Source organism: Protopterus annectens, chromosome 8.part0 (assembly GCF_019279795.1).
Source record: "Protopterus annectens isolate FY-2018-M chromosome 8.part0, PAN1.0, whole genome shotgun sequence".
Classification (NCBI taxonomy): Eukaryota; Metazoa; Chordata; order Ceratodontiformes; family Protopteridae; genus Protopterus; species Protopterus annectens.
The window spans coordinates 595,311,014-595,328,756 of record NC_056741.1 but is presented as its reverse complement, the minus strand read 5'-3'; the positions used below and the strand labels follow the sequence as shown (position 1 = coordinate 595,328,756).

Below are 17,743 nucleotides of genomic sequence, written 5' to 3'. Positions count from 1 at the left end.
ATGCAGTTATGATGCAGCAGAGGTCTCAGCATGGTCCGCAGCTTCTTCATCAGTACTTCGCAGATATTATTGGCTACGTCTCCAACCCCAACCAGAGAATTTAAAGTCAAAAATCCTAGATGCTCCTCTAGACCACAGCCTTCTTTTTGGCAAAACAGTTTGACCTTTTCAAAAACCTGCAGGAGAAAAGTCAAGAGCTTCAATACATCAAGTGCTTACTAGTGTCCCCCTTTCCTAAATATTACAGAAATACCCAGCTTAAGACTACCTTTGTCAGAAGCCCCCCCCCCCCCCGTGCTACCCCTTCCTCATAGGCATAGGAGAGGAACCAGGAGGCAGACAACCTCAAGACCAGTTGCCTCACAACCTATACTCAGCCTTTTCAGGATAGAAGTGGACCCAACAACACGTGACTGTGTTGCCCACCTTCCCTTGTCAGCCTGACTGTCCCACTGCCTCTCCATTTGGAAATCCACATCAGACCACTGGGTGCTGACAGTAATACAAAACGGATGTTTCTTTTCTTGGAGGGAAAAGCCCCCTCCAAGGGGCATTCCTTTACCCCCAAAAAATCAACTGCTTCCCAATTCCAAATATATACTGCAAGATCTTCTGATCTTTGGAACTGTAGAACCCATCCTCGAGGACAGGAAGGAAAAGGTTTCTACTCTAGACTATTTCTGGTCCCCAAAAAAGATGGGCCTTGAAAACTAATACTTGATCTGTCTTTTCTAAACCTATTCCTAAAAGTTCCATCATTCAGAATGCTATCCCTTCAAACTCTACTACTCCCACTTCTGCCAGTCAAGGCATTTATGGCCACACTACACCTAAAGGAAGTATACCTCCATATCCCCATAAAACCCTCCCTTAGAAAATTCTTGCATTTTACTGGGCCCTGCTCTCAGTTTCAGTTTACAGTGTTGCCCATTGGTTTATCTACTGCACCCAGGGTATTTACAAAATGCCTTCTGCAAAACCAAAGGCGCCCATATTTATCCTTGCCTAGATGACATCCTCATTTTAGCAGAAACAGAGGACACTCCTCTAGACCATCTGAGGTTCGCCACTTCCCTGCTTCAACGCCTGTGATTCACCCTCAACATCCAAAAATCATCCTTAACCCCCCCCCCCCAGAAGGACAAAATCTTTCTGGGCTGCAGGATCAGAACAGACCTGATGCGGGCTTTCCTCCCTCAGGACAAAGTTCTTTCCCTGTCTTCTCACTTCCAAAGCCTTTTACAGGTTTAGCAGATATCTGCAAGACAATTCTTGCAAATCCTGAGGCTAATGGTAGCCACGATCCCTGTGCTGCCTCTAGCCAGAATGCACATGCAAAAACTGCAGTGGTACTTGAAAAATGTGTGGTCTCAACACAACTTTCTCTAGACTGCTAAATTACACTCCTACCCTTCCTCAAAGCAGAGCTAAGGTGGTGGATCCAACAAATACTACTGAACCAGGGTAGTCTTCTCCAAACACTCACCCCGCCCAGCACATGCATTCAGATGCATCAGACCTAGGGCGGGGGCTATGAAGAAGGGCTTCATGATACAGGAGACCTGGCACCCTACCCTCCAAAAGAAACATATCAATGTGAGGAAATTTACTGCAGTAGTTCTGGCCATTAAAGCCTTCCTCCTTATCCTGCAACCTGGCCCTCCACAAATCTTCACAGACAACACCATAGTTATGTGGTATCTCAAACAGGGAGGGACCAAAGCTTACCTCCTCTGCCAGTTAACATTGCAAATTTGGGTCCTTGCCTACCGAAACAACTTATCCCTGCAGACAACATACATCCCTTCCCAGGACAACAAACAAGCGGATATTCTCAGCAGATCATCCTCTCTATAGCACGAGTGGATGCGCACAGACAACTAAGGTTTTATCTAGACAAAACTAAGTCCATCAGAAAATCAAACCAACTCTTTGCATCCTTCCACGTTAGGGCCCTGGACAAGGCAGTCTCCAAACAAACCATTTCCTGTTGGATTAGAAAAACTGTTTGCTTCTGCTACTCCTACCACGACAAGGACCTACCCCAGAGAGTAATAGCTCATTCTACCAGGGCCATGGCAACCTCCAAAGCCTTCCTCAAAGGCCTGGACACAGCCTCCATCCTGGAAGCAGCCACCTGGTCCCACTGTTCACACTTTCACCAGACACTACAAATTGGACCACCTTTCCAGAGCCTGGGTAAGGTTTGCTAGAGCAATCATGTAGGGCTTTGTGGAATCCGCTACCTTTACCTCCGCCCATCCCTCTAAACTGTGGTACTCTCCCACACTAAGAATATTGCAACATAGTGTAAAATCTTACCAGAACCATCAGTGTCCTCCTTTTCCATGTTGCAATATTTCTTCTCATCCACTTATTCCCCTTTTACTGTTAACCTATATAAAGGGCACTCTGAGGCACTCCCCTAGACTAGGGTCAGACTAACCAGCATATGGCACTTGCACCTCTTGTTGACCTCACTTGTTACACACTGTTGGACTGTCCGACTGGGCGTTTAGGTTTTGAGGTCTATGCCTGCAGACATCACATTTAAGGTCCCTTGTTTTATAGCCCTACTTGTGACCCACGCACCTACGGCAGCCAGGCTTAAGCTTTTGTATAGGAGCCGATGTTCGGGTCTCCTGAGGCTGGGAATCCCACACTAAGAATACTGCAACATGGAAGATAAGGACATCTATCGTTATGGTAAGATTTTACACAGGGATTCTATTTTGCATATTTTAAAATACTTCTACGTTTCCATGAGCATCTCAGGGTAGCATTATATTAACGTTGGCTTGCTTCATTCCAGCTATACTCATCTTGTTAAAGCTAAGAAAATGTTTTCTCTTTACTAGCACTGGCATATACAGCAGTAACTGATGAGGCTTCCCCACCTTGTATTTAAAATATCTCTAATTGCATACCGTTGTTAATTTGGAATACAGTTGCAGCTTTCATTAGGACGTTTTTATACAAATGTTCTAAATAAGTGTTTTTAGTTACTTCAGTCCGTTCACTGCCCTAAATTAAATTGACAGTGGGGGGGGGGGGGCTGTGCTTTGCAGTTTTTCTACCAGTTTGTCAGCAAATCTTATTTTCAGCCACCACTTCTTGCAAAACTTCATTTCATGTCTAAACTATATTGAATGGGATTGATGCTGTACAATTGTCCCATTTATTGACTAATTTCACATCTGTGGTGGTGATGCTCCTTATCTTTATTGAGCTCTCAACACCAACCAGTGATTCAGGTCCAGAGTAGCTTATAATTCTTCCAGTAATATTTTTTTTTTTGTGCTCAAGTATTTTTCTTTGAACTGTGGAAAATGTTTCATTGGCAGAGTCTTTATGGGCTTCCTTATTTCAGCAGAGTCCATTTCAGCTTGCTGGATCGTTCTTTGTATTTCCTCCATAGCCTATTATGCATCCACAAATTTATTTATTTATTGACATTTAGATATTCAATAAGAAAATGTTCTGGAGAGTACTAGATATGACTTGAATCTCACACCTGCCTTTTGGCATCCACTGCTTGCTGTGATAAACTTTTCAGTTGCCTGATACAGCCAGTAATCAGTTGTAAAACAACTATGGTATCCCTGCTATTTAATGTTTTTCTTTCCTGCTTCAGCTTTGTTAGTACATAGCTGTCAACCGTCCATCTCCAAAATGAGGAACACTCCCTCGCATAATGTGGAACAAATGGGTAAAATGTGGCACACTTACTAACAACTTCAAATAGGATGCTGATAGGATAGTTAAAATGTGATAGTTTTACTTGTATGTTAGTTATTTTAATGAATTAATACAACTCTGCTCTTTTTACTATGGATATCAGTTAAAAAAAATTGCTAATACTGAATGTGTGGTAAACCTTTTCAGTGTGGAACTTTGAGGAACATGAACTTTTTAAGACCTCAAATGAGGAACATCCCTCATAATGAGGTAAAGTTGAGAGCTATGGTTAGTAATAGTGCTTTCTTCTGGTATAATTGTATTCTTAATAGTCGAAGTCTGTGCTACTTTCTGATGGCTGGATTTGGACCATATACACTATCATTTCTTATTAAATGCTAATATAAAACGCCACTTCCTTTGTTTGTGTTATCATAAACTCAGTGTAGTTCATCCCTTCCAGTTTCTCTGATGCAACAAAATATATTTTTTTTCTATGTGCTGTTTTCTAACTCTTGGACCTCTTCTTCAGAAGCCTACCGCTCAGCCAGTCATTCTTTCATTTCATTGTCTGATTTCTGCAGTTTTGTTAGTTTGTCTGAATAACTACTTAATACTGCAATGTATTATATATTCCTCCAGTATCTGGCATTTTTCCACACCTCTGAGTACATTTGATTTTTTTTACTCAGAATTGTAGAAGTCTTTCTGTATTAAAGCTAAAAATTGAACTGTGTTTGCTGAACAGCTATAATGTTCTTCCCAATCTTTTTTTTTGCTTGCTTCAAATTTTTTTGCATCCTGGTACTATTAAGTACTAGATGGTGATTTTTTTTTTAAGTTATTAAAGCCAGTAAAAGTCATCAATTTCTTATTTTTGTAACACTTTGAGAGTGCTGTTCCACCTGTTAGCCTGCAGACATCTTGGAAGTGTCAAAGCTTGATCATTTGAGAGGTGGTTGCTAAATGTAGGTGTTCTTCGTGTTTCACTGTTGCAGTCATTACACTTGGGTTATCTTGCTGGCAGGCTACCCTCAGGCAGCCTGAATTACAAAGTCTAGGTCTGGCGTCAGTTGCTGTCGCCTCTTCCCTGACGACAGAGCGCCATGGGGTATAAAAGATGCAGCAGACGCAATTTTCCCCAGTCTTTCTTGCCGCGCGGTGCCCGAAGCATAAGCAGTTCGCAAGTGCCAGTCGGCCGACTCCTGAGATTTTTGTGTTCGAATTTCAGATCCGAAGTAGTCTTCAAAAGCTAAGTACCCCGTTGGGAACCTTTTTTCTTGCTCCAGACAGATGTCGGAAAAAGTTCATTGTATTTCTTGTGGGAAGCAAATACCTCATAAGGACTTTCATTCTTACTGTATTCCTTGCCTAGGCCCTGACCACGACGTTGCTAGTTGTTGGTTTTGTGCTAGATTTAACCAATGCACTGTTAAGCACTATTTTGACAGAAGATTTAATTATACGATGTCGTCAGATAGCCATCAGACTACCGGAATTCACAAGAAATGCAAAGAAAAGGATCAGCATCCTAGGTCCAAAACCGACGAGGCTTCTAAGCCAGTCACCGTTTCTCAGTGGGGCGCCTTCACAGCCCCTGACGCCTGCTACTTTAGACCCGCAGGCCGCTACCAACTCCCATGTGGAGTCGACTAGGCCGCTGGAAGCTCAATGTATTGGACCTTCGAAGACTATTCCTTCAGATGGGTCTGGAGCTGCTGAGCAGGCATCTGCTTCTGAGGGTGTTTTCAGACCTACTCAGTTATACATTAAAACGACTTCAGCTTCAAAGGCAAAGACTAAAGCACCTTTAAAGACAAAGAAACAAATACAACAGTGTCATGGACAGGCCTCCATGCCAAAAAAACAGATGCTCAAAATGGCCGAAGACCTAATTACTTTGATCAGGGGTTCCCATCCGCCACCTGATAAAAGGCCTTGGCAAGAGACTGAATATGAATCTTCAGATCAGGTTTCCATTTCATCTGATTCCTCTTCTGATCAGGAATACTCTCTTCCTCCCTATGAGGATTCTGATGCTGAAGAATCTATCCCTTCATCCTCTCCTCCTGAGGATTACTCTTTTGGGGAAACCTTGCATACCATGAGGGAGCATTTTCACTGGGAGAGCCAAGATTTTTCAGAATCTAAGAAAAGGCTCAGAGACTTCGTTTTACTACCACAACACAGGCTCCTAGCTATTCCACCTGTTAGACATTGTAGATGTATTTTCAGAGTCCAGTCTGACCCCTGACTCCTTACCTCCAGTTCCTGTTAAGCCGGACAGGTACTACAGGGTTCCTGACTCTCATAAATTCCTTTTCAAAAACCCTGCTGCTGACCCAGGAACAATCTCTCAGGGTCCCAAAGGGGTCAAGGCTTCCACTGCAAAAACCCCTACCCCCTCAGACAGGGATTCTAGGGCATTGGACATATGGGGGAAAAAGATTTACACTTCTGCTACCTTGGGTATAAGAGCTTTAAATTGTCGGTTTCATATGCTCAGATATCTGCAATATATTATGTCACTGCTTAAACAGAAAATGTTGATAAATTCTGAATATGCAGGAAATAAAGAAATGCAGGATTATTGCATGCAGCTGAACAAGTTGGAAAGCATACTTTGCAATGTGGTTTTGATTCTTTGGAGGCCTCCTGCAGGGCCGCTGTTACGAGTTCTGTAATCAGGAGGCATGCCTGGTTAAAGGAACAAAATCTGCCTGATCATGTCGAAGCAAAATTATTAGATGCTCCATTACAGCATGATACCTTGTTTGGTGTTAAAGCAGAAGAGGTGTTAAAGAAAATGGAGGACAATGCTAAATCTACGCAAACGGTTAAGGATTTCGTACAGGTACAGCCACCTAGATTTAGCAGACACTGGCCTACAAAGAATTGGTCCTTTCCAGTGTCAGACCACAAAGGGGCAGATACAGACGCCCAAGAGGCAGAGCCCAGCCCCAAGGTTCATACAGGTCTAATGAACGGGGTGCTTCTACCTCCAAAAGTGGAGAAGACAAATCACAGCCATACAGGACACAGTCCCAGTGACTTCCCCCTGCCTGCACTAAGCACGTATTTTCTGGCAGCACCTTTAGGGGGAAAACTAACACTTTTTTTTTTTTTTTTTTTTCAAAATTGGCACATAACCCAGGACAAATGGGTCCTAGACAGTGTCACAAGGCTACAAGTTTCACTTCCATACCCTGCCAAGGACAAACAGTTGGCCAGATCTGCCAAAACATCAATGGGCAGAGGCACAAAAGCAAGTCTCATCCCTCACGAACATGAGGGCCTTTCAACAAGTACCAGAGCAAGAGCAGGGACAAGAATTTTATTCAAGACTTTTCTTGGTCCCAAGAAAGGACAAGACCTGGAGACCAATACTGGACCTATCTATTCTAAACACATTTCTGGATATACCAAAATTCAAACTGTTGACTCTACAGCAGCTTCTGCCCATGCTGGGCAAGAAAGTTTGGCTTGTGACTTTAGACCTAAAAGAGGCATACCTGCATGTCCCAGTCAGACAAACATGCAGAAGATGCCTCAGATTCAAAGCTGGCTCAATGCACTACCAATTCTCTGCACTGCCCTTTGGCTTATCTACTGTGCCCAGGGTCTTCACAAAGTGCCTGGCACCAGTAATTGCATTCTGCAGGCAGAGGAATACAAATATATCCTTACTTGGATGACTGCCTCATTCAAGCAGAGAAAAAGGGCATTCTTCTACAGCATCTGGCGTTTGTAAAGAGATTTCTAACAGGCCTCTAGGGTACACAGTCAACAAAAAGAAATCAAAACTAGTACCCTCTCGAGATAATATTTTTGGGTGCAAGATTAAATACAACTGACCAGATGGCTTATCTCACGCCAGACAACTGACTACCTATTTCAACCTTTTGGCAACAAAGGCCCAGTTATCTGCAAGAAAAATTCTGCAGGCTTTAGGCTTCATGGCATCCTGCATTCTACTAATTCCATATGCGAGACTGCATGTGAGGAAACTTCAATGGTAACTAAAAAGTGATTGGACTCAACATTGCCACAGTCTGGAAACAATTTCCCTCATTCCCTGCCTGCAACAGGAGTTTTGATGGTGGGCGAAGGCTTGTCACCAGAAGGCAGCCATTCACTTTACCCCCAGCCAGGCAAACATTAACAACTGATGCATCAGATTATGCCTGGGGGCCCACATGGCAGGAAGGTGTATTCAAGGCACATGGTCCTCAAACCAAATGCATCTACATATCAATCATAAAGAGATGCTAGCTGTTCAGAATGCCCTGACAGCCTTCAAGGACCTACTTCATCCGGGACAACTACTGATAGACAGACAACACCCACGGTCATGTGGTATATAAACAAGCAGGGAGGCACTCATTCCTACCCCCTTTGCAGACTAGCCATGACTTTGTGGGACACAGCATTGACTTACCAAGTACATTTGCAGGCACAATTCCTGCCAGGAATGGCAGAGGAACTATGCAGAAACCTCATGGATCCCCACGAGTGGAAATTGGATCCACAAGTCTTCAGCAAGATAACAAGGAAATGGGGATGCCCAGAGATAGATCTATTTGCCTGTCCTCACAACTACCAACTAAAAAGATTCTGCACAAGGACTTATCACAGACAAGCATGGAAAGTGGACGCCCTATCTTTCAGCTGGATAAACTTAGCAGTATATGCCTTTCCTCCACTGCCTCTCCTCCCCAAGGTACTCCTAAAGGTCAGACAGGAGAAGCCAAAAATGATACTGATTGCCCCAGACTGGCCTCGCCAGTACTGGTATCCAATTCTAAGGAACTTGTCTCAATGCCCGGCTTGGACCTTGCCTCAAATTCCTCCATCTACTATCCCAACAAGACAATCGGATCCTGCACAGCCAGCTAAAGACCTTAAATCTGGCAGCATGGCGGATAATGTAGTCATACAAAACGCGCCCCTCACTAAAGTTGTGATGGATGTCATTTTGGAAGCCAGAAGGCCTAGTACCTGAAAATCTTATGCTGGAAAATGGAAGAGATTCTTTGCTTGGAACCAGGCACAAGGAATTGACACAGCTTTACCAAATATTCCTCAGATCATCAATTAAAATTCATGCCTCTGCCATTTCGGCTCATTACAATACAGAGCCAGCAATCTTTTCTCATCCTTTAAAGCAGTACCTCATAGGACCTCAATTATGTCTTGGAAAAACTCACCCTGCCTCCTTTTGAGCCAGCCACTACCGCTGATGTAAAGTTTTTTTCTTGGAAAACAGCTCTGCTGCTAGCAATAACTTCTGCAAGGCGAGTCTCAGAGCCACAGGCACTCATGGCTGTGGAACCTTTTATCATTTTTTATCCAGACGGGGTTTCTCTGAGGATAAACCAGACATTCATGCCTAAGGTAGTCTCCAGTGTGGCCCTTAACCAAGCTATTAATCTGCCTACTTTCTATCCAAACCCACAGAATAAGGGGGAGAGAATTCTGCATTATTTGGACATACACAGACTACTTCGCTTCTACTTGAACAGAACCAAAGCTTTCAGAAAGACGGAGCAACTACTGGTGGCATATGCTGCAGGATCACAAGGAAAAGGGCATCTCAAAGCAGAATATTTCTAAGTGGATAGGCCACTGCATTCGTTTCTGCTATTCACAACATGGCAAGCCAGTGCCTAAGGGCATTAGGTCACATTCAACTAGAGCAGCAGCCACTTCAGCAGCCTTCCTCAGGGGAGTACCAGCCAAAGACATTTTAGAGGCTGCTACCTGGAGTTCAGTGCACGCCTTTACAAAGCACTATCATTTACCACTCTACTCTAAATCCAGGGCAGGCTGTGCCACTGCAGTTCTGCAGGGCCTCATAGCCGCTCCTAATGCTATATTAACTCCAGGCTCCCAACCATAGCTTTGAGATTCAACCCAAGTGTAATGACTGCAACAGTGAAACATGAAGAACATAGTGCAGTTGTGTACACTTACCGTAAATGTAGATGTTTGAGTGTATTCACTGTTGCAGTCCTGGTTACCCACCCACCCACCATCCCCCATTTCTTTGCTGGAACTTAATTGCACTTCTCTAATCTATACAACCTATGTGATGTATTTGCTTGTAGATGAAGGTATAATATATTTTGGTGCATGCATGTTTTATTGGCATATTTTTTAGCCTACCCTTTTGGGGGCACCTGACATCTGAGGCAGGAAATCTGAAGAAAATGGCGTCTGCTGCATCTTTATACCCCTGGCGCTCTGACGTCAGGGAAGAAGCGACAGCAACCGACACTGGACCTAGACTTTGGAATTCAGGCCAACTGAGGGTAGACTGCCAGCAGGATAACCCAAGTGTAATGACAGCAACAGTGAATACGCTCTAACATCTACATTTATGTGAAGTATACATAACTGTACTTTTTTCTGAACCATAGGTTTTAGTGAAGGCTAAGCTGGCTGGTCATGTTATATGTATCAATAGGAATGCGTTTTACCTGCTGTGATGCTTTAAATCACTAACAGATACTGCGTTAATCTAGTTTTTCTCTAAAGTAGTTCAGTTTCTCCTTCCTAGAGCTTCAGACAAAGCTCATGGCTGGAGAAGATTTGGGAACCACACCTGCTTTTTGGACACAGCTTTTAAGACATGAGTTTCACTACTGATACTGTTTGTTGTAGATAACTCAGAGGTACAGCAAAAATGCATACTATCTATTTTTTCATGTTTGTTGTTTTTTTTCCATCTCGCTCCTTTTTAACAGAGTTAAACATTTTGGTTTGAAAATTCCTCCTTTCAGTGTTCATTACTTAGAGATATTAAAATGCAGGCCTTGTGTGTTGGCATGGATAGGAGAAAGGTAACTTAGAGAATTAAAATACTTTTCTTCCAGATTAGCTTCTACATAAATGATGTCATGTATCAGTAGTATTTTTTATTTTTAATTTCCTGAGAATGTTTCTTGATGTATGACCTCAGTAATAATCCCAGGTGCATAGGCTAGAGGTCCATGTTCATAAAGATTGTCTTGCTGTTTTGACAAAAAAAGTCCGCTTTCAAACATGAGGGCCGTCTCCATTGGGTTGCTAGTGTTTCTGTTGCATAACTTATACTTGGGGCTTTGTCAAGCTGCAACTTGGACAGTTTGTACCTTCCTGGATACAGTTTTCTTTGGAAGCCTAGGCAAGTTTTGATCCAAGTGGTCATACACAAATTTTTTGCTAATTTAGCAGTTTTGGCCAGCTTTCTGAATAGCAAGTACTGCTTTCATTCTTCTGAAGTCAGACTTAAGGGATATGTTGTCAATATAAATGAAATGTTAATACTAACTGTGCATGACTATCTTTCAGAGTAGTCTGATAGGTACTTTACCTCAGCCTTGTGCTTGCACTTCTGGTTAAGAAGACGTTTAAGACTGCTGTGCTTTTAAAAAAAAAAAAAAAAAAAAAAAATGCAAGTCTCACAGATGTGCTCTTAAATTTTCTGCAGGTAAGACAGCAGTTAAGTTTTAAATGGCAGTATGTGCTGGATGCAGGTCTCATTTGCATTATTTTTTAGGATTTTGTAATGTACAGAGTATTGCTTTCATCTTTTGTTCCATGTTCATTAGGCTTTGAAACTATTGCTGACGTCTAGCTACCTAGATGGAGGCAGATGCCATCAAAAATGTAGCGTTTGTTGCTATGTGTAAATTGAGAAAGAGATGCTTGATAATGTTTTTTTTTTTTTTTTTTTGCTTTCTCGTAGTTTGCCACCAGGATGCGAATTTGGTCAAATGGATATGCAGAAATTGGTGCCCAAGGAGGAAAGATTGTCTGGTACTACCGCAGCAGCACCAAAGAAAGCAGGTATTTTTTGGAAATGGTGTTTATCTGCAGGACCTCATCCATGCAGTTGCCATGAACAATATACAATAAACATGGTTGGGGGTTTTCTTCGGTTGCTGTTAGTTGTTTAAGCTAATGGCATAGTCAGACATCTGGCGTGACTTTCAAATGCATCTCTCATATGGTTGGTCACATTATCTACCACTTGGAATATAGGTGGCATCCACTCTTGCCATCTTTAGTTTTCATGCCATTTTACTTGCTACAAGAATGTGTAATGGTCCGATGTTGGTCCAAGCCTGTGAAAAAAATATTGAACAAATTAGTACTACAAAGTGGACTGGTTTCTTTCATCTTTGGTGGTTGGGTTATCTTGTATCTTTTAATGCATCTGTCCAGTGAAGTGTGAGCTGCCTTCACAGGAAAGCTATCCGATATTCTTGCAAGCATCAAATCATGTATAAAGATTTTCATTTCTGGTGTGTATGTTGCTTGGGCCCACAGCATGACAGGGCTAATTGCAGCTTTTGCTGGGATATTAGTCTTAAGATGCTGATGAAGAGACAAATTCCTCCAGGTGTACCAGATCAGAGAGACCTGCTTTCTTAATAGCTTAGCACATTGTGGCTGCAGATCTATAACAGCAGGGTCCTGCAGACCTCGCTCACAAAAAGGAGGTACAAGAAGTTTAGAAGAGGGAAAGAACCTGAGTATTTTTTGTCATGGATCCCTTGGGTCCGAAGGCATCTCTACGGAGGTAGCTGCGCAACACCCAACCCTTGACACCTCTTATAAGCAATGTCTTTGGCTGTGCCCATATGAAAGTTGCTAGCTGTTGCACCTTATGACCCAGGCACGTCCCATTTGACTGATGTCAGGCACAGATTGCATCTGATGCAGTTACCAGGACATCCACTCCAGAATTTCAAAACTTCAGCGGGAAGGAGAGAGGTCTCCATAGTAATCATAACCTATGCCTGCACCTGTAAACTGGAACCTAGGGCTACTGTCTTAACTTCACTAGCTCCCAGTAACCCTTCTTTCACTTAAGATAATTTTGCCAGAGGAGGGAGGCCAGGACACCTGCCATGCCTAAACAGATGCCTTTTGACATGTCAGTCTTCCCTGGCCACTGCCAGATTCTGTCCCACGATTATACTCAAGTTAAGTGCTACTTAAAGATTTTGTGTAGTGTACAGCCATATTCTGAGCATCATTAACTTAGGTTACCCACTTTCATATCTAACTGCTTCGTGCACACTGCAGTGTTTAGGACATTTTTTTTCATCTTACCTTTAAGCATCCATTGCAAGACAACCAGTTATTGGACAGCCCACATTCTGCCTCCCAGTAGTCATCTTGGGATTAGTGTTTGTTTACGGTTTACATACTGGATCTGGTCATTACTAATATGGGGGAGTGCTACACACTCCCTACTGTAATGCCTTCCCTGTTAAGGTCAGACCACCAAATGGTCTCCTTTGACGTTCAAATAAAACCTGGACCCCCAGCTAAACTGGGAATATTCAGGAACTTTTCTAAGGCTTAACTCCTGCTATTAAGTGAGAACCTGACAAAATTGAGTCCCTGTAAACCCTGAGAACACTTCTGCCTATGCAGAACTATTTGCAGAAACCCTGTACAAGCATGTTAATAGCTGCAAAGAAGCAGCTGTACCCACCAGGAAGAAGCACAGAACTCTCTCAAAAAGCAAGACAACCTGGTGGAATAACAAAATCAGTCGGATGTATAACAGGAGGAAGAAAATCATGGCAAAAATTAGGAGGTGCAGCACCCAGCAGGATAAAAGCGCACTCATTAAAATGAACAAGCAACTCTGAGGACTGATGAAATCTACCAAAGTCAAATTTGAGGTAAGTTTGGCCTCCCAGGCCAGGGACAACCACAAAACCTTCTTTAGCTATGTTCGCAACCTCAAAGGCAGTACACAGTTGTGTGCAGAGCTCATTGTAATTGGAGCCACCTGTACTGAGCCAGAAGACATGGCAAACCTGTCTGATAAATTCAGCTCCAACTTTATCCCTCTCTCCCTCTCAGCCTTCCCTCAGGAAGTAGAACTCCTCCTGCTATCACTAGGGAGCAGGTCCTTAATGCTCTTAAGACCAAGAACACTGCATCAGTAGGCCCAGACAATATCCCAGGATGCCTACTAAATAGCATGAAACATGACCTGTCAGGGCCTCTGGAATTACTATTTAACTGTAGCCTCCAAACAGGCTTCGTGCCTTATGAATGGAGAAAAGCAACAGTCATCCCTCTGCACAAAGGTGTGCCATCTACAGACACTGGAAACTGCAGATCCATAAGTCTCACTAGTCTTGCATGTAAAGCCATGGAACAAATTATCATGGAGATGATCAGTAGAGAGATAGTAAACCTCCAGACACTGGACCCAACCCAGTTTGGTTTCGTTAAGGGCAGATCATGCCTACTCAACCTGGTGGAATTCTTTGAGAAGGTCACCAAAGTAATGGATGAGGGCAGAGTCGTTCACACTGCCTACCTTGACCTGGCCAAGGCGTTTGACACAATACTCTGGCATTGTTTACAAACTCGAGGTTAGGTACAAACCAGTATGTCACTTGGTGGATAGCCAACTGACTCACAGACGAGACCCAGGAAGTGTGAATTGGAGAGTCCACCTTTACAAATAGGCCAGTCATAAGTGAAGTCCCTCAGAGATCAGTCCTTGGACCGCTCCTTTTTGGCATTTGCTTCTCAGAAGTCAAGGCCAATGTCACTGGTCTCTGGCTGATTAAATTTGCAGATGTTTGCAAATTAGCTGTCATTGAATCTCACACACACAAATGCTCTACAGTAGGAGCTGACACAGACAAACTGGTATCAGAGTCATGGACTAAAACTAAATGCCAAGAAATGCATAATAGTATCTTTGGGAAGTCATCCATCCCTGGTAATTATCATATTGACAGTACACCCCTTAGAGTTCACCCAGTAGTCAGGAACTTGGGGACACACCGTAATTTTGCCTTTGATTGTCACGTGTCTACACTGGTGAGGAAATCATTCTATGTTCCGCAACTTATAAACAGAAGTGTGGCATTAAGTCTAAGGAAGTCATTGTTCCACTGTATTCGGCATTAATCATTTATCAGACCTATCATTGAGTTCATTGCCCCCCTTTGGTATGTACCTAACCAGACATATCCAGCAACTGGAACATCCACAGAGGTTCCTCACTAAAAGAATATAGATTGCAAGTAATATGCCCTGTGCAGACCACCTCAAGGCCATATTCCTGTATTGTCTCCTACAGGCTTTTGAGGGGAGATCTATGTCTGGCATACAGGAAGTTGTTAGACCCTACTCTGATGGACCTCCTGCATATCCACAAAACAAACAGTACCAAAATTACCTGTTCTAAAGACTTAAAACCGTGTGTGTGATATAAATAGGACTTGCTGGAGATAGACGTACCCCAGAGACTACCCCGTCTAGGGAACAGGCTTCCCCATCCATGTGAAGCAGAGTTCCTTCCTAATCCAGTTCAACTGGAACATGAACAATTGGATGGGAAACCAGAAATTCATCCCTTGTTTGGCACCTATGCGTCTGATGCAAACTGGTAATCTGTAAATGTTTCATATCCCTGGCCTATGCTTACACTTATCAAGGGTATCCGAACTTGTCAGAGCTTTGGGCTCCATGGCTAGGCTTAAAAAGGCCCTTGTGGTCGTTGGCCCTAGTATACACCTATGAACCTATAATCTGTGCCTGGTGTCTCTCCACTCAGTAGGATCAGAGTGGTCTCTTCATGTTGAAAGAGTTTGATATTTCTTATTCCATTGAGAAGGGAGAACGAGGCTGTTGTTCTCTGTCTTCTTTCTTGTCAGTGACATAGACAGTGTTGGCCCCTGACACTACCAGAAAGCATAACTTTTATAGTACCTGCTGAATTATGAGGGAAGCTCTTTAAGTAGCAGCCTCAGTTGGAATGCCTGTTTGAGTCCCCAAAAACACTGGCTATTTTTCCAGTACGAAAAAGATATTTTGGATAGTTTTGAATTGGCATTTTTACGGCCAAACTTGCAAACCTTTTCTTGTACGAGACCGAACTTTAAGCTGGTGCTGGATTCTTATGCTTTAGTGTAGAAATCCCTTTGCTGATTCAATGAGCCTTGTTCTTGGGAAGTTCTAAAACAGCCAACCTTGTTCCAGGAGGTAACACTTATCCCATTGATGGAGAATGTCGACTGACATGCTGATTAGTTGAAAAATACGCACAGTAGCTGAAGGGACCTGAACTGTCAGACCTCCTTCTGAAGTTTCTGGCACACATCAAGCAGCTTTTCGTCAAGGTCATGGTGGTGTGCATGACGAAACCTAGATGGCATCTCTGATCGTTTTAGCCCAGATTATCCTGTAGCTGGGGAAGCATGCTGTAAAAATATGGTGAGGATGCTGTAGAATGTCCTCCTATTCCAGTGTTGCAGTATTCTATATGTGGGTTTACCCTTCTTCCTTTCCAGTTCATCTGGCCAACATTCCAAAGTTTTAAAGTCCCTGTAGGTGCGTCAGACGTGGCAGCAGGACCGTGGGCCATAAAAATGACGTCTGCATGCATCAGCCCTCGGAAAGTTTCAGCCGCCAGTCGTACGCCAGGTGCTCCTGCTTCTTGCGGATGTCGATTAAGAAAATACAGAAGTACCCTGTTGTGGATTCTTTCAATCCTCCTGTTTTATATAGTCTGTCCATATCATCCAGAAAAGGCAAGTGTAAGTGTGATTGGCAGATTCCGCACAGACATCCATGATCAGTGCCTCTTTTGATTAGGTAAGGAACACGACCATGAGAACTGCACGATTTGTCAGGTGTTCGTACCCAAGACCTTGCGTCACTGTCTGCATGCTTTAAATCTTTACTTAGAAAACCTGTGGTTAAAACAAATAGCGTTAGGGATGGAAGCTGTGTCTGATGCCCCATCAGAGCTGCGTAAGAAGAGGCCCAAGACCATGTGGCCTACTATGTCTGCTGCACCTCTACCGTCCATTCCTCCTCCTGTAGCCAACATCGGCCTGGCTGAGGATTTGGCTTCCACCGGTCTCTATAAAGCTAGTACTTCTGAGGAAGCCACACAGTCTCGAGTGGACTGCACGTCCATAGAGGCTCTACCAGCATCTGCCTTAGACTCCATGGGGGGGGGGGGGTGCACCAGCTCTCTCTTTGGGCCAGTCTGATTCCGCTGTCATCTCTACATGTTCATGTTTCACTGTTGCAGTCATTGCATTTGGGTAATCCTGCTGGCTGGTTGCTCTGTCGGCCTGAATTCCCAAGTCTTGGGTCCTGTGTCTGCTGTCACCACCCCTTACCTGACATCAGGTTTTCAGGGGTATAAAAGAAGCAGCCAACGCTATTTTCTTTAGTCTTTCTTGCCGCGCGGTGCCCGAAGCAGAAGCAGTTCGCAAGTGCCGGTCGGCCGACTCCTGAGATTTTCGAGTTCGAATTTCAGATCTGAAGTCTTCAATAAAGCTAAGTACCCTGTTGGGGAAACTTTTTTCTTGCTCCAGAACCGATGTCAGTAAAAGTTAATTGTATTTCTTGTGGGGGGCAAGTACCTCATAAGGACTTTTCATTCTTACTGTATTCCTTGCCTAGGCCCTTATCATAATTTTCTGGGTTGTCTGTTTTGTGCTAGATTTAACCAACACACTATTAAGCGTCGGTATGATTTTGCTTTAAACTACTTTGGACACAGATTTAATTATCCAGAAATGTAGCTAGCCATCCGACTTCAGGAGTTCACAAAAAATGCAAAGAAAAAGAAAGGTAGCCGTGGCTCACAACCGACGACAAAGCTTCTCCTAAGCCAGTCTCCAGTCCACTGGGTTCTCAGTGAGGTGCTTTCGCAGCCCTTGACTGCTGCTACTTTAGAGTCGCAGGCCGCTACTGACTCCCACGTGGAGTCTGCCATGCCGTTGGAAACTCAAGGCATTGGAGACTTGGACGCTAATCCTTCAGATAGGTCTGGAGCCGCTGAGCAGGCACCGGCTTCTGAGGGTGTATTCAGACCCAAACATCTATACTTTAAACAGACTTCAAAGGCAAAGACTAAAGCACCTTCGAAGGCAAAGAAGCAACCTCAAGAGCCATGTGGACAGGCCTCCATGCCCAAAAAACAGATGCTCAAAATGGCTGAAGACTTGATTACCTTGATCAGGGGTTCCCATCCCCCCCTCCTGATAAGAGGCCTAGGCAAGACACTGACTATGAATCT

The 17,743-nt window shown here is 43.6% G+C and overlaps 1 protein-coding gene across 1 annotated transcript in view; it reads left to right on the top strand.

Moving 5' to 3' along the window:
• The window catches only part of HUWE1 (HECT, UBA and WWE domain containing E3 ubiquitin protein ligase 1), a gene marked incomplete in the record, with an annotated part of 5,008,559 nt that overhangs the window by 2,068,574 nt on the left and 2,922,242 nt on the right, over positions 1-17,743 (top strand). Inside the window, 1 exon segment of the mRNA XM_044079288.1 lies at positions 11,408-11,508. Within this exon segment, the coding sequence (XP_043935223.1) occupies positions 11,408-11,508 (101 nt within the window).